Raw genomic sequence first — 22,614 nt, 5'->3', positions numbered from 1 at the left:
ACACTTCGGTTTCAGTGGATTCTCCGTGCCCTCGGCACCGTCCCGTCCCGTCTCGTCACGACGCCCATCCTTCGAAGCGCCGCCTCCGATCCGCCGGTGTGGTCGCCGGCCGGCCTGCCGCCGCCACCACTTGTCCGTCCCCTTTTCCGCAGGAGTAGGTGCTACACTGAGCCAGCATCGGACCATAGAATCAGAGATCACGCACAATTCAGAAAGCCTTGGAGAAGAGGAGAGCAAGAGCATCAACTACTGCAGCCTTGTTATCATTATCCTGTTCCCGTCAGGTGACTAATGGGTTCAGAGTTCAGACACGACGGTTGTTCAGGCGCTGCTGTCAGAGCTAAGGGAGTTGTAATTCCATTAACCAGGAAAAGGAGCTATGGGCGTGCAGGCCGCTTAGCATTTGTTAAGCTCATCCTTAGTGCTGCTTCAGGGGAAGCTCAGGGGAGGCTTATCCATGCTTGCCCTGCACTGATCTCCCTCCATTGTCTTTCTCAGTGGCAGTGTACGTTGGACTGTCTCCTATCTTGCTTGTACAATCATTCTCTCTCTACTCCCTTTTTTTTCCTTTTTCTTTTTTGAATTTTCTCCGAAGTGAAAGCAGGATGCAAGCGTCGCACGAAGACGGAGCACACGTGGGTGCGTCCTGGCGCACGTCGACGTCTCTTGCGCGTACCGTTGCTTGGCGCTCTTGACCTCACCTCAGCATCACCCTCGGCTCAGCTCCTACTGACGGCGACCTGCTACTGGCGCCTGGGAGTGCCTTCTGCTGGGAGGAGCGCATTTGGTAACACATTGACGTCTGACGTACTGCTTTCCATCCGACAGACTCACCTTGTTTTGTTGCTGTAATGTGCTGTTACTTGCTCTTCCTGCTCTGACCGTTCAAAAGGCGAAAAAAAGATGGTTCCTTCTACTTGTTCGAGTCACTGTACAGATGTATGTGTGTGAGATGTGAAATCTGAAGATCTGAAGGAAAAATAATGACCCAGATGGAGCTCCAAGACTCCCAACTTATTCCACCAGAAGTCTGCAACTGCTTGCTGAATTTTCCAATGATCATGAAAGGAGGGCAAATGGTACACATCTGTTGTTGGAATATTTGGGTCTAATAGTGCAAAGGCTCACCATGTAAATCCAAATAATTCTAATAAAATCTCAAAGGCCCATTAGTGCAAAAGTGTATGGCAATAAGTTAGTCCCACCTTGCTAGTGGAGGTGGATAAAATACAACTTAAATAGTTGGATGCTCTCCATGCTCTTGCAAGTGTGGGTGAGAGGAAGAAAAAAGAACATGCGCGCGCTCGCTCGCCTCGCCAGGCTCAGGGCGAAGGGGGCGCGCGCGTGAATAGTCTGTCAAAATCCGGTCCAATCCTTGTGGGAACACGGCTTCCTTTTGCAGATTTGTTTTGCCACTTTGAATCTGTTACGGATTTCATGCGCGGAATTTTTGGAACTCATAACCGACTTAATTTTTTGGACGCAAAAAACCCTAGCGGTTCCTTCCTATACATACGCACGGTGCCGGCTAGAAATAGAACACAACGGAAGACGCCCACCACGCCTCAACCTCCCTGCTGCGCCGCCGCGGACGCTACTTCATCCCGTTCGTCGGCGTGCACCGGCGATCGGGAGAGCAGGTCTCCGGAACCTCGTGCTCAGCGATCCTGCACTGGAAGAGGGTGAATAAGGTTTTTGGGAAGCGCTCTGCGCGACTGCTCGAACGCTTCCACATCGCCATCCTCTACGTCCTCGTCACTACGGCTCGCCTTCCTCCTCGTCAGTGGGGTGCGACTTGGCGTCGTCAAAGGCGCGGAGGTCCTAATCGTCGCCGTCGTCTTCTTTACCCGGTTATTCCAGTCAGCCTAGAGACGTACGGTTTTCTATCCCTAACTATATCTTTCAAACCTAGTATGATCTGGTTAGAGTTGATCTTACTGCTGCAATATTTTATCTTAAATCACTTGTTCAGCATGTTTACATCTGTTCGTTTTCTGTACGCAATTTTCGTCATGGTCATGATTTATATTCGGATTAATTTAAAAATGAATCTCTTATTTATTCCATCAATCCAAAAACTTTATTATAGAAATTTCAGTTTCATGGCTGGATTTGTTGATGCTCTGAGGCCCGAGAAGTTTCTCTAGCGAGCACTTTAAGAGATGCCAAACGAGAGGGATTCTGTGGCTCTCTGCCATGAACGTGCTGTGGGTGTCCAAGGGCAAATCTGAGGGGTCTCTTACCCCTGAGCAGAAGAAGGCCTTTACCGAGGCCAACACACTTTTTGTGGGTGCTGTGATCGGTACACTTGTAGATTGTCTACAGGATGTGTACCTCCATCACACAGATGCTAAAGTTGTGGGACGCCCTGGAGGCCGACTATGGCGGCACAGATGCTGGCGCTGAGTTTTACATCATGGAGCAGTACCATGACTATAAGATGACCGATGGAAAATTTGTAGTCGAGCAGGCTCATGAGATACAGTGCATGGCCAAGGAGCTTGAGCACCGCAAGATCAACCTACCCGACAAGTTTGTGGCTGGTAGCATCATTGCCAAATTGCCTCCTTCATGGAGGGACTTCGCCACCACTCTCAAACATAAGAGGATGGAGATATCAGTGTCTGATCTGATAGCATCCCTTGATGTTGAGAAAAAAGATAGAGCCAAGGATGGGCGATCTAAAGCTGCTGAGGGCCAGAATAGTGCCAACATGGTGCAAAAGTCTCACGGCAAAGGCAAAGGCAAGGGAAAGAAGACCAAGCCGCAGCCTACCACTACTTTCAAGAAGAAGAAATTCAAGGAAAGTGAAGACTGTTTTGTGTGTGGATCTACCGATCATTGGCAAAGAAGTGCCCACACCGCAAAGGAAGGAAGCCTTCACCTGAGCAGAAGACTACGAATACGGTCACCATGGCTGGAGTGGAAACCAGTGGGTATAATTCTTTACCTTCGGTTTTTTCAGTTTTTCAATCTACTAGTTGGTGGCTTGATACTGGTGCAAATATTCATATGTGTTCTGATGCTACCTTGTTTTCTTCTTACCCGACCGCTTGGGATTCTACCGTGATGATGGGCAATGGGTCGCATGCTACTGTTCGTGGTGTTGGCACGATCGATCTGAAACTTACTTCGGGAAAGATCGTGCAGCTGAAGAACGTGCAGCATGTCCTTACTATCGCCAAAAATCTAGTTAGTAGATCCCTTTTGCGTAGGGATGGTTTTAAAGTAGTGATTGAGTCCAATAAATTTGTCGTGTCTAAGTGTGGACAATTTATCGGTAAAGGCTATGAGTGCGGAGGCTTGTTCCATTTTTCAGTTTCAGATTATTGTAATAAGTCCGTGAACTTAATTTCTGATGGTATAAATGAGAGCGATGCATCTGTTTGGCACTCGCGTTTATATCATCTGAATTTTAGCTCTATGTTTCGAATTTTCACCATGAGTTTAATTCCGAATTTTTCCATAGTCAAAGGTTCTAAGTGCTATAGTTGTGTGCACTCTAAGCAACCTCGAAAACATCACAAGATGGCAGAGAAGAGATATTTGGCACCTCTAAAACTCGTCCATTCAGATATCTGTGAGATGAATGGCGTGTTAACAAAAGGTGAAAAAACATATTTTATGATCTTGATTAACGATGCAACTAGATTTTGCTATGTGTACTTGTTGAAAAAGAAAGATGAGGCTCTTAGCTGCTTTAAAATCTATAAGGCTGAAGTATAAACCCAACTTCAGAAAAAGATCAAACGACTTAGATCCGATCGAGGAGGTGAATATTTCTCTAACGATTTTGACTTATTCTTTGCGGAACACGGCATGATTCATGAGAGGACGCCTCCCTATTCACCCGAATCAAACGGGGTTGCCGAAAGGAAGAATCGCACGTTGTCTGACTTGGTTAACGCCATGTTAGACACTGCTAGATTATCTAAGGTATGGTGGGGGATGTAGTATTGACTGCATATCATGTCCTGAATAGAGTTCCCATAAAGAACAAGGAAAAGACTTCTTACGAGGAGTGGATTAGGAGAAGACCTTCACTCTCTTACTTGCGCACATGGGGCTGTTTAGCCAAGGTGGATGTGCCGATCAACAAGAAGCGCAAGTTGGGATCTAAAACTGTGGATTGTATCTTTTTCGGTTATGCACATCATAGAATTGCTTATAGATTTCTAGTAGTTAAATCTGATATGCCTGATATGCATGTAAATTCACTGCTTGAGTCTCGTGATGCTACTTTCTTTGAGAATATTTTTCCTATGAAAGACTCGCATATTATATCTTCATTACCTCTGAATCAAACAGTGAATACAACTCCTGAATCTATTGAATTTTCTGAGCATGATGAACACACACTTGAATCAAATCATGAGGAGATTCACAGTGATGCTCCTAGGAGGAGCAAAAGGCAAAAGACTGCAAAGTCTTTTGGTGATGATTTTACTGTTTATCTCATAGATGATTCTCCCAAAATAATCACTGAGGCATTCTCATCTCCTGATGCGGATGATTGGAAAGAAGCTGTCCGTAGCGAGATGGACTCCATTCTCTCCAATGGAACTTGGAAGCTGGTCGAATGACCATATGGTTGCAAACCTGTGGGTTGCAAGTGGGTGTTCAAGAAGAAACTTAAGCCTGATGGTACTATTGACAAGTATAAGGCTCATCTTGTGACTAAGGGTTACACCCAGAAAGAAGGCGAAGATTTCTTTAATACTTACTCACCTGTTGCGAGATTGACCACTATTCGTGTTCTACTCTCCTTGGCTGCCTCGTATGGTCTTCTCATCCATCAAATGGATGTCAAGACAGCTTTCCTCATCGGAGAGCTGGAAGAGGAAATCTACATAACACAGCCTGATGGTTTTGTAGTAGAGGGTCAAGAGGACAAGGTGTGCAAGTTGTATAAATCTTTGTATGGTCTGAAGCAAGCACCTAAGCAATGGCATGAGAAATTCAACTCGACACTCATATCAGCAGGCTTTAGTGTTAATGAGGCTGATCGATATGTGTATTACCGTTATGGTGGGGGCTAAGGAGTTATATTGTGTTTCTGCGTCGATGACATACTGATCTTTGGCACTAGTCTTGATGTAATCAACGAGGTCAAGATATTCTTGTGTCAAAACTTTGATATGAAAGATGTTGGTGAGGCTGATGTTATTCTCAACATCAAGCTGATCAAGGGAGAGAATGGGATTACTCTTTCACAATCCCATTATATGGAGAAAATATTGAATCGGTTTGGCTATAAGGATAGCAAATCTAGTCCAACTCCCTATGATCCGAGCTTGATCCTTCGAAAGAATAGAAAAATTGGCAGAGACCAATTGAGATATTCACAGATGATTGGCTCACGCATGTATCTTGCGAGTGCAACGAGATCTGACATCTCTTTTGCTGTTAGCAAGTTGAGCCGGTTTACTAGTAATCCGGGAGATGATCATTGGCGTGCGCTTGAGCGCGTAATGCACTACTTGGTGGGTACTATGGAATACGGGATTCACTATTCCGATTTTCCTGCAGTACTGGAAGGATACAGTGATGCTAACTAGATATCGGATCTAGATGAGCTGTATGCCACTAGTGGATACGTTTTCACTCTTGGCGGTGCTGCTGTCTCATGAAGATCATGCAAACAAATGATCCTGACGAGGTCTACTATGGAGGCAGAACTCGCAGCACTAGATACAGCTACAGTGGAAGCCGATTGGCTTCGTGAGCTCTTGATGGACTTGTCTATTGTCGAGAAACAATTGCCGGCAATAATGATAAACTGTGACAATCAAACGGTGATTGCCAAAGTAGACAGTTCAAAGGACAATATGAATTCTTCAAGACATATCAAAAGACGGTTAAAATTAGTCAAAAAAATGAGAAACTCCGGAGTTATCACTGTGGTAACCCAACCTATATGATCGGAGATCCCGTAAATTAGGATATGGGAAGAACAAACCAGAGGTTAGTATGAGAGTAACCTTTTATACTCACTCGAGAAGGATGCAATAGTCTCGATTACTGCATGGCAGGTTGGCATTGGCCTTAATGTATTCTGTTGGCTTTAATTAGCAAAGACGTTATCCTACAGAACGTTCTTGAAAGATACAGCTATGTGAGCCCGACTGTTGGACGGTTCCAGTCTGTGAGATTCGGGTGATCTCTATTAAGCTCATGAAAATGAAAAGACCAGGGAGTACGACCTATATGCTCCAACCGCGAAGTAGCCTACTGGAAGTCAAGTATCAGTTTGACTGTGAGTGAAACTCATTTGCACAAAACTTGCAGTTTAAGGCTCAGTCTATCGTTCAAGTTGTAAATAAGTGTAACAGTTGTAAATAAGTGTAACTTGCTGTTCTAGATGGAAGTTTAACTTAACTGTCTCCATTGAAACACTGGTATATCAAACAACAATAGGTTGATGCAAAATCATAATGAGACTTTGAGATCTGGTGGGGGATTGTTGGAATATTTGGGCCCAATAGTGTAAAGTCCCACCATGTAAATTCAAATAATTCCAATAAAATCTTAAAGGCCCATTAGTGCAAAGGTGTATGGCAATAAGTTAGTCCCACCTTGCTAGTGGAGGTGGAGAAAATCAAACTTAAATAGTTGGATGCTCTCCATGCTCTTGCAAGTGTGGGTGAGAGAAAGAAGGAAGAACACGTGCGCGCGCTCACTTGCCTCGCCTGGCCTGGCCGGGCCGCGCCGGGGCTCGGGCTCGGGGCGAAGGGCGCGCGCGTGAACGGTCCGTCAAAATCCGGTCCAATCCTTGTGGGAACATGGCTTCCTTTTGCAGATTTATTTTGCCACTTTGAATCTATTACGGATTTCATGCGCGGAATTTTTGGGACTCGTAACCGACTTGGTTTTTGAGACGCCAAAAACCCTAGCGGTTCCTTCGCACAACGGAAGACGCACACCACGCCTTAACCTGCCTGCTGCGCCGCCGCGTACGCTACTTCATCCCGTTCGTCGGCGTTCACCGGCAATCGGAAGAGCAGGTCTCCGGAATCTTGTCCTTAGCGATCCTGCACTGGGAGAGGGTGAATAAGATTTTTGGGAAGCACTCTGCGCGACTGCTCGAACGCTTCCACATCGCCGTCCTCTACGTCTTTGTCGCCACGACTCGTCTTCCTCCTCGTCAGTGGGGCGCAGCTCAGCGTTGTCAAACGTGCGGAGGTGCTGATCGTCGCCGTCGTCTTCTTTACCCGGTTATTCCGATCAGCCTACAGACGTACGGTTTTCTGTCCCTAACTATATCTTTCATACCTAGTATGATCTGGTTAAATTTGATCTTGCTGCTGCAATATTTTATCTTAAATCACTTGTTCAGCATGTTTACATATGTTCATTTTCTGTACGCAATTTTCATCATGGTCATGATTTATATTCGGATTAATTTAAAACTGAATCTCTTATTTATTCCATCATCTGTGATACGAAAGGTGCTACAACTGAATTGCTGTGGTGCAAACCACTGAATTAATAGCCAAAAGAAACATGAGCTTCTAGGGGGGTCAAGTCATGAATCAATGAATTCTCAGTGAGATGCCAAGTTTGCCCTCTGAAAGACAGGTCCTTTAGCAACGGGAACATTCGATGATATGCTGCTTCCACAACAAAGAACAGAAGCGAGCAACAGGGATTAACAATTAACAAAATGTAACGGCTGAACTCTGGAGATTAGTAGATCAGGTGAAGTGAAAAAGGCCAAAATGGCTTGGACGTCGCTACTCTTCAGTGGGCTGAACTCCCTTCTTGCCGTCACAGCCTCGTCAGACTCTCTTGTCAGGCAACTTCCAAGCTGTTACATTCTCTCCAGCACTTGTGTGGAGAGAAACGGCCTCCGGTGTGCCGATGAGCTGCCGCGCCGACGGTCACCGGCGGCGGGAAAAAAGCTTCGCACCTCTCCTGTGGTTCTTCAGCAGATCATCGGCGGCGCGCAGGCAAGCCAGCGCAGGCGGTCGGGAGCTCGTCGGTCGTCCGTCATGCCGCCTATTGCCGGCCCGGCAACAGCCGTGCCGACAAAAGGGTTAGGAGGGGCAGAATGCCAGGATCTACATTTCTGTCATCTGGGGTGTGGGTGTGGTAGTTGGTGGTCACTTGTCTGTCTACTACGGTCTTCTGCCGTACTGCAAAACCATGAGGTGGCTAGTGGCTGGCATGTCCGGTGGCGCCACCGACGGCGAGACGGCAGCGTCGCCCTGGCACCAGATGCCGTCCCGGACATGCTGCAGGGTCAGGAACGCGTGGAGGGGTCGCCCTCGGCACGTCATCTCCACCTGCACAGGTAGACACAAGCATGTTTCTCAGTTCAGTAACTTCAGCTCAGTTCAGCGCTGTCATCAGAAAACAAACTCAAAACTTGCACAGATGACAGATAGCACATCAAAGCATTGCTTCGCACTGAAATTATGTGCATGACTCCACACTCATGCACTGAAAATATGTTCAGATGGTCTTGTATCTCCTAGGAGCAATCCCACACTGCACAAAACAAGCATAGGCACCGCAAAACTTAGCAACGCCATGGGCGATGCCCTCTCTGCAAGGCAACACAGAAATGATGCAGGCGCAGACAAAGGAAGTGGTGCCCTGACGCCAATGTCCGATTCCCCCGTAAGCTTGCCATAATGGCACAGCATTACCTTCTTCCCCCCACGAGTGAGATGAGATGCCCAGACAACCTACTACGACATAAACGGTTTATCCGGGAGAAAATAGAGCAAACTAAACGTGCTTGCAAAGATGCAATTGCAAAGCACAGATCTCAAGAGCAAGTAGTCCAAAACATGTATTCAAATTACCTAGCACAGATCTGAGATGCACAACAGGAACCTCTTCCCTGCCTGTTTGTTCCCCCCTTTTTTTGTTTTCTTTACCGGCCATGTACGCTGCTCATTAGTTTAACCAGACACCCTAGGCTCTCAAGTCAATGGTTTAGCGTCTTGAAAAGAAGTGCTAAGCGTACTGAATACCTACCATAAACAACACAGGAATTCAGACTAAGCATGGTCCAGGAAAGGATTAATGTCGATTGATTGGTTGGTTGATTCTTCCATCCAAAAATCGCCCAGGAACATGCATGGGTTAGCAAGCAAAGCCACACCCGTGATATGCAGGTGTTCTACTAGCCTTTTACGGCCGTGCTTGCCTACCTAACATGCCATAACATGACAGCAACGCCTGGCCCTACTCTAAACTCTGAATTTTTTTATTTCAGGTAAACAGCGCCACCGACATTGCTGACGTCGACAGCAGATCATGCTGCGCAGCCTAAAATAGGCCTCGTGATGCATACTCACTAATAAAATAGATGCTAATAATTGCATGCTACCTGCTAACACGATAATTAGGGCCCAAGGATATGGCAAATTTCTCAGTTTGCAGTAGAATACTCTTTCTTGTAAGATGAGTTTGCAGTAGAGATGCTAGATTGGAATGCATCAGTGGGGCTTTCTGGTGACATGTTTTAGGTTTACAGGATGAAGTCCAACCCCTCAACCTCTCCTCTCCACCGACGCCAATTCAATCAGAGTGCTGAATAGTAGACCTTAAAAGCAAGCAATATATAGGAATCCATACTTCAGAAAGAAGGTAATATTCCCAAATACTCTCACGCAAATATTTCCAAATTCATTCAATGGCGGATGTTTTTCTCAGCTATGCTTATGTGGCATTCGGCTGAAATTGTATCTTAGGGTATGAATCCTTAAATACGATTCCAATCTACATTCATCTTTATAGTATAAAGCAATCATTATTTTTTTATAAATTTATTATGGTGTAACAAAAGAGTCATTTTCACTTAACCATGCATCTATCTGTCATTATCTTGTTAGTGTTGTACTAAAATGGAAGCATCGTTACTTGTACGTTTTGCATACACGCCAAAGGAAGTACAAATTGAAAACCCTACGGTACCATTATTATGAATAGACAATGAAGTGTTGCAGAACAAGATTAGCATCGGTGATAGTTATTGCACATCCATCGCCTAATTAGTGATCAATAAAGTGATCCAATACACATCCATTGCCTAAAAAACAAGTAAAAGTACCACAGCCCTACTATAACTAGACAATCTTGTGTGCATCATTCACCTTATAAAGAGGATTTGACTAATCAAATTTTGTTATTTATAGCTATACGAATCTTTTGTTTGCTACTGTTTACTCTAGTGCAATCAATCATTGACATCTATTTGACATGAATAAGAGAAGGAGCAATCACATTTGAGTTTTAAGTTATTCCCTGGAATAACTTAAATGAAATGAGTCGAGCAATTTATTGGTCTTTCAAAAATGCACAAAGGGTTGTAGCATGCTAATTATGACAATTTTATCTTGAAAGAACGAGAAAAAACTCTCGATCACACAAGAAAATGCAAATTAACAAAGTTCTAACGAATGAAAATCAATCAAATTCTGAATTCTACAAAAAGGGACTAGCATGATGGTGCGAATTATGTCTCTTGCATATATTTGCAAATCTATTACAAGACATTACAAATTTAGTTATGGTCCTACTGATGAAAACCATATCAAATCATGAATCCTAGGCTTCCACTGTAGCAAAGTTATTTTTACACCTAGCTTTGCACACTACAGTAATGTAATGTATGTGAAACTAGATGTTCAGATAAGTTGAATATCTAGAACTAATTGTTGAAGCTCAAGGATTACGTATAGCAACATTGCCATTACTACAACTATAAATTAACTTCATCAATCTGTCCAACAAAACGTAGAACTAAAAACAGTTAGATGGTACCGGTAAATTTTAATTATCTATACTGTTGCATGTTAAATAATGCTCTTTGTAACTTAATACACTATTTTTCTTTCAAGAAAGCTTTGTTCACTGTTTCCAAGCAATCTCAAACAATAGAGCAGCAAAAGCAATAACCACCCTCAGAAGTTTGATTCCCACCAACATTACTAAGGCTGTCAATTCATTTATCCTTGAGCTAAAAATTACTTATCTAGGAATCAGTAGGTAAAAAGTTAATTTCAAAGTTGCTCAAACAATAATTTGCGCTAATTGTAAATGATGCCTGCAAGCTCAAACAAGCTATGGGGCAAGAATCAAAATAATATTGACTAAGCCCTAGTGCTAGCTAGGTCTAACATGATCATACATGTGGGGATGCATTTTTCTACATGGAATGCAACCCTCCACCAATCAAGCAAGGGCAAGATGAGCGGGATTAAGAAAACGTAATCATGCAGAGCACGCCAAAACAGTACAGAAAAGAAAGCAGCACCTCTTGCAGATAGATAAATAATATACATAAATAAATAAAATACAAATACGCGAATCTTTAGCCAGTCTCATTGATCATCGCCCTCGATCGTGCGTAAACATAAGTAGTGACGGGTATTAGATCGTGCTCGGGACACTTTGGCAAGCAAGGGGAATTATATAAAGACCACCGGCCGGAATGCACACATATAGAAATGAAGAGCTCTTGAGGGCACGGTCATCATCAGATTCCTTCCAATAATTAGGTATCACGTAGCGTGTGAGTTATATGCAAGATGATGATGCATTGCATCCCTACAACAATTGTGCACGGAACCAAACAACTAGTGTCATATACTACTATGTGTGTGTACCCCATCCCAGTTTGGTGGCTCACTTGATTCCTTTGGATGGGTGTATTTTTTTATTTTTTTTCCTTACAGGAGCGTCCCTAACCTACATGACGATCGAGAACCTGCCATGGCTGCATTTAATTGGCCATGGCCTGCGATCCGGTGGCCACATCTGGTCACAGCCGGCCGAACGTCCAACGTCCCTGCTTTGCCCCCAAAGAGCTACGGCTGCGACATGCACCAATGTGACTCACCAGCTGCTGCTTGCTATCAGCCAAAATAAAGCCTAAAAGTCTAATACAAATAAGCACTAGAATATTGGTACTTGTGTTTTGCTATACGCATGGTGCATTGGGAGTATTTAGTTTACAAACTATATTAACTCCCTCTGTTTTTAAACATACAATGTTACAACCCGATTAGCTCCCCAACGCCGCATATTTGAAAACAGAGGTAGTACGACTTCACAACCACCGTTCCAATACAAGTACAAATAAGACTTGCAGAGGATACAAAAAAACGTCAAACAAAAATGCATGCGTATTACTTGCATGAGTATTGGATTGATGTGCAAGGCTCACCAACCAGAATGGAGTGCACTAGTAGTTTACTGGCAGGCCGCGGCGGTGCACCCTTCACGTTTGCTTGGCCAGACATGGCCGTGGCTACATGCATGCATGCATGGACATGCACCCATCAATCACCACACACCCGTTAGCTGCCCGAGCAGGGAATATTTTCTAGGGAGCTAGGCGAAGAAGGCCACCAACAAGTACCCTCCAACGAGCGCTTCCTGGCCCTTCTTCCAAATTGTTAAACAAACAATCCATGGTCACAGGCTTTTTTTCCCCTGCGCTCAAACAAACTATTGGCTAATTGGAGGGGATGGAGCACGCAATAAATGCCGGTGCACAACTACGGCATAGTGATTCTGGTGAGCTTACTTGTATAATGCTCAGCTCCCATATTAGGTGTTCATTTGCAGTTGTGTTAGGTTTCTTAATTTGCTAATTTCTCCTTGATTGGTAGGTGCACCGAGTGCTTCTCTCTCTCTCTCTCTCAAAGAGAGGGCATATGCATGGTCCCCAACTCAAAGCATGCACGAGAGAGAAAGTGAGAGAGAGAGAGAGCTTGGAGATTGGAGTGTACGTGTAGTGAACTAAAGGTAGCCATTCAGTGCCCTCTTTGTCCACAACTCCTTGTTCCAAGTGCTCTACCTCTAGAAAGCTACAGTAGATCAATGCAATTCTTCCAGCATTTTAATCAGCCGATTCCTCCTCCAAACACGCATTGGACCAGCACATTGCAAACCAAGAAGGGGACACGTCCGTTTCCAGGCTCGATCGAGCCCGTTCGCGACACGTACGTACGAACAATGCATGCATGAGGGGATCGGACGGCAATGCGATGTACTAGCTACCAGTGCATGAGAGCTGGTGGTCCTCTTGGCTTTTGCTCATGCGTCTATTCCCTCTCTTTCTTTCCTTCTATTGCGTGATGCCCTCTCACCACCCTTCCCCGGAGGCAACTTGCCATGCTACTATTATTCTCTCTCTGTCCTCTCTCTTGCTTTCTCTCTCTAGGCAAACTGGGCATGCGTTTTTTGCGTGTCCCCACTCCCATGCACGCACATTCTCTCTTTCTAGCTCTCTCTCTTCGTTCCCTTCTTCCGTTCGGAAGCCAATCATGCGGGCATAAAACTAATGCTCCTGTGGATCCATTTCATTGGCCATAGCTAAGATGAGTGTGTCTTTTATTTCAAAAAAAAAGATGAGTGTGTCTAATACTATCCAGCACAAAGTGCAGCACTACTTAGCGTCCTTGTATTTGTCATCTAACACACACAAACCCAGCTAGTACTACTACTAGTGTAGTGGTGCATAAATCTATATAGCTTACTCTTATCTGATCTTTGTCGTATAATGTGAAAGGAAATCTTTATATCATGCGTCTCTACATCGCAGACATAGTTTGGGTTCAAAATCTAGAGTGAGGTCTGAGGTAAGCTCTACGATAGCATGACGGCACATTATTAGTAGCATTCACGAGGCTCATTGCACTGTATTTGGTATAGAAAACGATGACTAGCTTGGGGTTTTTTGAGTAGTGAGGCCCGGGGTTGGTTACTGGTGTTACAGGGGTGGTGTGCATCATCACTTTTACTCTCCACCTCCCATAAAGAAACCAAGAAATTGGTAATTAAAACAAGCGCGGTGTCGATTCACCGACTAAATTCTCGTTTCGTGTTCTATTCTCCTCTTTCTGTGAGAAATTAATATTCATTTTTTGTGATGTGCGTATGGTTCATTTTGAATATCACAATTCACAAATAAATCTGTCGATGACGTCCTACCACTTACAAATTTCCCGGCTTAGAGTTGTCTATAGTGACGGCTAGATGCTCGCTGCATTAATTTCACGACTAGGATAGCAACTAAGGAAAAAAGGGTATCAAGCTAGTAGAGACAAAGAAGAAAGTACAATGCGTAGGCATATAGAAAGTGGAGGAGCCGTTCGGTGATGATGTCCAGTACATTTCTATATTAAAGCATAAATAGATGGAATCTTTTGATTAGCTATGACCTGCCACTAAGCCCTCATTAATATCCTATTAACTAAAGCATTGTCACATTCCATATTCTTGTACATTGTTAAATCCACATGCATCATATCCCTAGCAAGTCACGCAGGCCTTTCACCACTCAAGATTGACACATGTTTCAACCTAGTAAAACCAACAACCTCTCTTTAGGGAAAGAACCTCCTCAATTATTGTTGATAAAAAGTTTAGATAATATAGAATTGGTTGGTAGAGACAAAGTTGACTTTAGAAATATTTATTTGCATGGCATCTTTGTATAGGAAAAAGAAACTAGTCTTTGCATGGCGTCGGTGAAGGTAGCTAGATAGGCCATTCAACAACTGATAGTTAAAAATAAAATCATTTGTTCCATCAATCTGCATGTTCGCTTGATTGCTAGTACATATTTGTACCAAATTGTGCACGCATGGTGGGTGATAGTTGAAAGGAAAAGTATGGTGATACAGGACATGGAAGTTATAAGTATTCTATTTTGCAAATAGGGACTTGTAAATATTACAAAGATGCTATGACCCTCCTTTGCTAGATATTTGTCCTAATAAGATCAATTTGTGGAACTAAAATTCTTCTTTCCGAAATCACACGAAATCTCAAGTCACTAGTTTATCTTGCATTTAATTGCACGTAGCTGGAAAAAAAAAAGGACAGTTTATTTTAGTACATTCTATCAATTTTTCTTTGAGGATTTTTAATTCAGCAGAACTAGGAGACCAAAATAATAATAATGAATTAAGCTCAAACTTTTGTAATAAGCACCTTGTTTCAGGCTTATTTCAGAACATCAAAAAATATGCAAAAAATTGATCGAAGGGTACACTATACATATTTTTTATGAGCCGTGCCAAGTCACAACCCACTTCAATTTGTTCATTCTGGAGGGTTGAGTTGACCCATGATCTAAATTTAACCTAGTGTCACCAACACACATGTCACCAATCGAGAGCTACAACGACTGATTACACTGCAATTCCTCAGAAAGGGAAAAAAACAGACTAGCTAGTCATTCAATTAGTTAGAATTATTTGCATTGACTTTAATTGTCTGCTATACCTTAATTCACACAGCATCAAACATCTTCCAACTAGCATGCAGCATTTTACTTTTCGGATTGGTGATCAAGTTGTCTTTTTGTTTCGGTAAACTCTTGCATAAAGTCGTGTTGAATTAGGCTACTACATGTAATAAGTATCTATGGATTATTGTTGATTCTTCCCTCTGTGGGAAGGTTAAAGCCGGAACCTTTATCATCCATTGTCTAAACAAAAATTTATGTGGCACTTAAGTGTAGGATACTACTTACGCTTCGGACCTGCGGTTAGCCCGTCAATTCCTAGATCCACATGGATTACCGTCCACACGTACATACACCGTGTACACTCCACTTACGTGTGTATCCATACGCATCTTTCATATACAATTGTTGCTTAATTAATTATACGCATCTTTATTTCATATACCCATTTTTTTCCAAGTAAGCTCTGATGTGTGCAGAATTGCAGGCGCATTAGCCACCTGAAAAGTTAGCCGCCTCTTCATCATTGACAAAGCATCTATCTACATGACTACATGGCCTGGCATGGGTAGCTATGTGCGTTCAGGTATTAGCTAGAGCTAGCACTCTGGTATTTCATTCTGCTCTGATCTACAGGAGCGAGCTAGATTCCATGACCATTATGTTCATGTTACTACATTAAAATTTTGATTGAGATTGATCACAGAGTAAGCGGCCTGCCGGGTAAAACATATAGACAATTTTTTGAATATATATATATGTGTATATATATATGGTAGTGTGAAATGAAATGTGGATAATGAAAAAGAAAACAAAGCTAGCTACGGCCGGTTAGGCCTGTGTGTAGTTCTGAACAAAAAGAAGCCTATCATTGCGGCTGCTGAGAGCATATGCAGGCTTGCGAGCTAGGCCTATCGAGTGCAAAAGGAAGCAAGATCTCAAGGCCATTATGAAAAGGATCCATCTCCCAGTGATGGAGCAGCAAGAAATGGTGTCTGTCTGTGTGTGTAAGAGAGAAAGAGAGAGAGAGAGAGCTGAGAGAGAGACAGAGAGTATGTGTGCACGACCAGCACTCTCTCTCTCCAACACACACATACGGGCCGGTAGAGGGAGAAAGAGAGGAGAGAGAGAGAGAGGACACTCGAGAGCCCTACTTGATGTTCCCTGGCATACGGTGAGGTATAGCTAGCTAGAGGTGAGAGGATGCTGCATAGCTTTCAGTGATGCATGGTAGGTGAAGGAGGCTCTTTCTAGGGCACCATCCATCTCGCTCACGACTCACCGCACACTCGCAGCACTTTTGCAGACGCAGATGGAGCCACAGAGGCACTGTACGTCCTTGCACAAATCTACTCATATTCCCTACATATATTTACAGATCGATCGATGAGAATATATATGGGACGATGAGAGCACACAGCTGCTAGCTAGCCCCTGCCGTCGTGGCTCTGCTGCATGCATGTTGTTCTATACACTAGCTACTCCATGGGAGGAATCAGGAGGAAGCCAAGGAAATCGAAAAGAGAGAGAAAAAAACAAAGGGCTTTGGTGGCAATGATGGGCACCCAGGCCATTTTCTGAGCCTAGCTACGGGGTGCGTAGGAAAAGAAAGAACATACAGAAAGGGCGTCTCGCTCCATGGGCTCCTGCCTAAGCTGCTCTCGCTACTCGCTAGCCTCCTTTGCTGCTGCTGCGGATCAAGAGAGCTTTTGTGTGTACACGTACTGCGCGCCCAGAAATGCAGGTGAGGTGAAGGGACGGAGCAGCACGGTCCTTCTCTAGCCAGTGATAACTAACCGTGTATCTAACCCCTCACTTTCTCTCTCTAGCTAGGAGATGGATGGGCGAGAGAGCTACTCTCCTCTTGTCAAGTGGTGGTGGTGGTGGTGAGAGAGAGAGAGAAGAGAGAGAGGGGTTGATGTGCCACCCCAGGACATGCACCCCTCACCTACAACAGGAACAAGACCTCACTCACTCCCTAACACGTTGTCACACACACACGCACGCACTAGTTAGCATACATATTATATATGCAAACGCTGGCAAGATGAGCGCGCCACATATATAAACATAGATGTATGTGCGTGTGTAGTCCCACATCTGTATGGTACAACAAGTCCCTTTTCTAGCTCTCGAGTTCCTTTCATCACCGATGTTGGGAAAGCAAGGGAGCAGGCACGATGGAACAAGGGAGCTAAGTGTGAAGAAGAAAGAAAGGAAAAAGGGGGAGAATAAAACACAGAGAAAAAGCACCCAACGGAAAAAAAAAAGAGGGGGGAGAAAGATGCATGGAAACCAAACGAAACCATACACACAAGCAAGCAAGAAGAAGTAACGCGAATAGTAAGTAATGCTTCAAGGAAGGGGATGATGAACAGCATACCTCTGATTCGTCCTCCAGCCCAAGCTTGCCGGCCAGGTACTTGATCAGCAGCCGGACTGTCACCCTCCCGTCCCTGCAACATCATCCGCGCAGTATGATTTCCACATCGTAAAAATTTGTATGTTTCAACAACCAAATTCATTGCATTTTTATTTTTACTGCAGGAATAGTTACATATATTGTACAGCATTTTTGTACTGCGTGAATGAAGATTCTGATGAGGGGAGGAGCATTGACGAAGCATTATAAGAATCCAAATGCAGGATGGCATGCTTGATTGATGATGCACCAACAGGTTCAGATTAAAGAAGTGAATGAATGGGATCGGGAAGAAATAGTACTTGATTCGTAGGTAGCTTCTCGGAATCTGAGGCAAGAATGGTTCCCTCCCTCTGCAGGAAGCAATCAAAAGTTCCAGGTTAATTTGAGGGGAAAAGGATCCGAAGAGATGAAGAACCTGAATTCAAGACGACCAAAAGTAATAACCGATTCGAATAAGCATGCAGATGAATGCACCACATTCTGCAGGAGTTAATCGGATCCGCCGAGTGCGAAGCAACCGACGAGAGAGAGAGAGAGAGAGAGAGAGAGAGAGAGGAACACATGAAATGCTCGCGTCGTGCAGTAGTGGTGTACTCACTGGTGGGGCGCGGCCTGGAGCACGAACCAGACGCCGGCGGCCGCGGCGACGGCCGACGGCGGCAGGACGACCCTGATCGCGTCGAGGCCGGAGGCGCCGGCGCCGGGCGCGTAGAAGGCGCGGTGCCCGAACGGGATCAGCGGCGGCGGCGGCGGTGGCGCTGCCGCTGGGCTCCACGGCGGCAGCCAGGGCGGCCCGGCGCGCGGCGCGGGCAGGGTTATCGACGCCTGCGGAATGCCCGGCGCGGCCTGGCGCAGGAAGGCGCCCGGCGGCACGCCCATGCCCGGCAGCGCCTCCGCCGCCGTCGTCCGCGGCTGCGACGGCAGGGGCAGCGGCAGCCCCGCCGCGCGGTCCGCCGCGAAGGCGCCGAGCTGCGAGCCCGCGGTGCCGGCGCCGTGGGACGCCGGGGCGAGGCCGAGCCGGAGCCAGTCACCGGCGCCGCCGTTGCCGCTACTGCTCCCGCCGCTGCTGCTGCCGCTGGTGCCTGCGGCCTCCTGGTGGGCGTGCAGCAGCGGCCGCAGCGCCAGCGGCTCCTGCGCCTCCCCGCTGGTGCGGGCCTCGTGGTGGTCCGCCTGCCTCTCCTGCGGCGGCGGTGGCGGAGGCGGCGGTTTGGACGGCTCGTGGTGGTGGTGGTCGATGGGCTCCTGGGCCATGTGGCTCGGCGGCGCCGTGGTCACGCCGATGCCCGCTGCGGCGGCGGCGGCGGCGGCGGCGGCGCAGGGCGCGGCATGCGCGTCGCGGAGGAGCTGCAGGTTCCGAGCCGGGACCATCCGGGCCGCCGCCGGCTCATGCCATCCGCCCGGCCGGCCCGGCCCGGTCCAGCGCGCCGCCTCCGGTGCACTCCTCCTCCCTCCTTGTAGGAGGAAGGTCGTGTGGCCGCGCCCGCGCGCGCCTCAGAGGCAGACGAGACGGCTCGTGCGGGCTGCAGCCTACAGGAGATGAGATGGGAGGAGAGAGAAAGAGAGCGAGGGATAGATAGTATTTGGTAGACGGAGAGAGAGAGGAAGCAGCTAGAGGAGGAGGTGGAAGAGGAGGGGAGGAGGAGGAAGGAGCAGTAGCAGCATGGCACGGGGCAGCGGCGAGGAGAGGGAGATATTAGAGAGAGAGAGAGGAGAGCAAATATAGTTTCGACGCGGCAGGAGAGAGAAACAGGATTTACTTTTGGGCCCCCCGTGGGGACAAAAAGAACGGCAGGCAGCCGTGCACCCAAGCCCAGATGTGTCTAATTGCAAAACCGCCATCTCCCGGGGGCTTCTGCGGAAGAGAGGCACGCGGGGCCCACGAGGTGGCTTACGTGGCCGTGCGGCACGGTAGCGGGGCCCGCTCTCGCGGTGGTAGCATATGATTTTAACCGCCCGCTACCGGCGTTGCTTTCCCGGGTCGCGTCGTCTCCGGCGAGCCCCGCCTCACGCCGCACTGGACCTGTGGGGTGGGCTTCGCTGTTGCCTTGCCTTGCTGGTTTCGTCACGGCCAACGGCGTGGCCGGAGGCCCGGAGCACCGCGGGCATGGCGGCGGGCCTAGAAAACTACTCCTGCACAGAGCCGGGCAGATGCGACGACTGCTGAAGGTCAAGGAAAAACACAAAGTAGAGGAGAATTTTCTTTTAGAACCAAAGAAAAGAACCTAACCAACTTGTTCACTCCCAATAAGTCTTGGTTAGCCAAAAGTTATTAGTTTGGTTGGATTTTCTTTCTCATCCTGCCGAAAATCCACCATACTAAGATCGTGGGATACCTTCAGAAAATCAACTAGAGCCTTAAATTTTCACAATGATATGCAGTTTTAGTTGATGAATTCTATGGTTTGCAATGGCAATTCAAAAATATAAAAAGTACTTTAGAATTGTATTTACCAACCAGAATTTCAGTGGCAGTTTGAACACAAAACGTCTCCTAGGCAGCGCAGGTACTAAACAGATGATGAGAATACATGATTATTCAGAGGACAAACCAAGCGCGATATGAAAAAAAAAACTGAACCCTTGTGCAACTGGGCTGGACCACATCATGGCTTGTGTTGCTGTGTGGCCCAGCAGCAAAGCATGCATCCATGACCCCAACCAGGTTTAGTCTGAATGACCTCACGTCCTAAACTGGATTGTGATCCAGCACCACCCTTCCAGAGCATTTAGTATCATCCATGGCAGTGCCCACACCGCTTAATTTCTCTGAGTGTGTCTCCCTCATGCCACAGTACAGCTCAATCAGTTACACTACTGCCACTTAAGGTTTTTGCTTAGGGCTCAATGACCCAAGTGTTTTCCCTAATCCCTAATGAACAATGGATCATCTGTCACTAGCTATCCAGTGCAGGGTTCTAGCTTGCACCCAAGAGTAGTACACTTTTCCATGGCAATTTGTGATAATGCCTAGGATCTTGGAGAAGGTGATGTTCTTCCTACTGAATCGTACCCCGGGCAGCCAGCTTTCACAGAAAACAGGAGCTTCTCCACATCACAACTTAATTGCGAGGGTGACATGACGTGCTTACATACTGCCATATGGAAGAGAGAGCCTTTAGACTTTGGGTTCGTGATTATGCGGCTAGCACTGGCGTTTAAGCCACGTCGAGTGGGGTTTTGGCAGTGTTGAGGTATGCAGCTGGATGGTGTGGAATCGCTTGCTTGGTCCCCGCTAGCTACGAGCGCAAGCAAAATCTAGATGGCCTTTTGTGTGATGTCATTTTGATGCATTCTTCATCAAGAGTGAGAAGAACTGATAATTAGTTGCCTTCAAGTAATTTACGATTAATGTTTGTGAAAAGAAGGGGCAAAATCGAGGTATTTCCTCCAGTACAGCTAGAACTCTACTCTAGTTCCCAATGTTAGGAAAAAGGGTATCTCAACAAAAAATCCTAGCAGGAAAACCTTGAGGCCCCTTTTGTATGATAAATTATTTTTGTTGAATTTTATAGAAATATAATATTTTATTACTCTTGGAATCGAATATTCTTCCAGTCGCTTTGATTAATGAATTCCACACTACTTAGTCGCGTTGAGCTCCAGATTTGTTGGATAAATATGTGTGCATCCTATAAAGTTTATAGAAAGTACGAAGCGGCCCAAGATGCTGGATGGACTGGGGTCAATTTTAGCTAATATAGACGTACGATATAGATCTTAGGTGAGGTTATGACTGTATTCGTTCTACAAGTCACATTTTTTTCATACCAAATATGCGCACGTGTGGTTTTTCGGCATAGTACCCACGGGCTCCTTCATGGGGACTTCATTGCTAATGCAATAGGAAGTTTATTCCTTTTGACCCTTATTGACTAGAACTTTGGTCACTACTGGAAATTGTGAACGAGTTACAGTAAAAAAAATCATCTAGAAAGTTGTACATATAGAAGCTCATGTTGATACCTACAATTACCATATAAAATTTGTCTACATATGAGTTCATATGAAAAACTTATAAATTTTTAAAACAAACAACGTAATGTCCTCCGAATCCACCATGAAAGCCACGGTTGGAAGCCAACCTAATGTCCTCCGAATTTGCCAAAGTGGGCTTCGGGGTCCATGCCGACTCGTTGTTTGCCCACCAATCACCTCCACCACTAGGCAAACCTTCCTCGCGGTCGTCTCTCTAATCCCTACACCTGTGACAAACCGATATCTAACCTTTAGGCCAAGCCCAATCTCGCTAAAGATGGAGTGACGAGGGCGGATGTTGCCAAAATTAAAGAAGAGGGTGAAGGAAGGGGAAGAGAAACTTTTGAGTGTGGATAAGATGGGGAAAGAGAAAACTTGAGTCAAGAGAACTAAGCATTACTTGATGTTTACTATGGTTGTTGTACCAAATATATAATCACCATGTGTCAAACCTAGTTTGGTATCATGTATGTCTCACAAAATTCGGCTATTTGTCCGTGTCTATGTATGTGATTTGTTTTTTTGAAAAAAATGCTAGTCAAATAATATAGCTTTCCTATTGATTAATTATTAGACCCTCTGATCAAATATATTAACGTGTTCGTTATCATGCCCCAATCCATAATCATATGATTTAGTTATAAGCCATATGCACCCTCTATTTCTTGATGATACTATAGGATGTGTCCGGTGTCTCTAGCTTTTTTTAGTTACATAGTACAACTCAGACACTCACAACGCATGTACACTCACCTCTATGAACACATGTACGCAAACCATACCCCTATGAGCATCTTCGAAGACTGAGTTGGCAAATCCTTGAGATTGACTAAGTCACAATAGGCGTCTCGCTGTCGATAGAAAGTTGCCTATCACTGGAAGCACAACGTTATTAAGTTCTAGAAAATTCGCTCCAATAGGCAGTCAAACCCAGAACCTGAGGTACTGCTGAGACAACCTCTTATAACCACTAGGTTACAGGCTCTTTCGCAACGGACAT

General features: G+C 45.6%; 2 protein-coding genes across 2 annotated transcripts; one reads left to right on the top strand and one right to left on the bottom strand.

The window, feature by feature from the left end:
* The first annotated feature begins 2,196 nt into the window (after positions 1–2,196).
* Positions 2,197–5,039, top strand: LOC112900670. Its single transcript, XM_025969502.1, has 3 exons — positions 2,197–2,286; positions 2,348–2,821; positions 4,683–5,039. Exons 1-3 carry the CDS (start codon positions 2,197–2,199, stop codon positions 5,037–5,039), a joined length of 921 nt encoding a protein of 306 aa, XP_025825287.1.
* Positions 5,040–7,458: 2,419 nt separating this feature from the next.
* On the bottom strand, positions 7,459–19,308 carry LOC112899357 (protein LAX PANICLE 2-like). The gene is made up of 4 exons (XM_025967794.1): positions 18,238–19,308; positions 17,939–17,989; positions 17,598–17,670; positions 7,459–8,285 (listed from the first exon to the last, which is right to left on the bottom strand). Exons 1-4 carry the CDS (start codon positions 19,005–19,007, stop codon positions 8,118–8,120), a joined length of 1,062 nt encoding a protein of 353 aa, XP_025823579.1. The 5' UTR covers positions 19,008–19,308; the 3' UTR covers positions 7,459–8,117.
* Between the last annotated feature and the right edge of the window lie 3,306 nt (positions 19,309–22,614).

This window comes from Panicum hallii, chromosome 7 (genome assembly GCF_002211085.1).
Source record: "Panicum hallii strain FIL2 chromosome 7, PHallii_v3.1, whole genome shotgun sequence".
NCBI classification, from domain to species: Eukaryota; Viridiplantae; Streptophyta; class Magnoliopsida; order Poales; family Poaceae; genus Panicum; species Panicum hallii.
The sequence above is the reverse complement of the archived record's forward strand: the minus strand, read 5'-3'. Positions and strand labels throughout refer to the sequence as shown.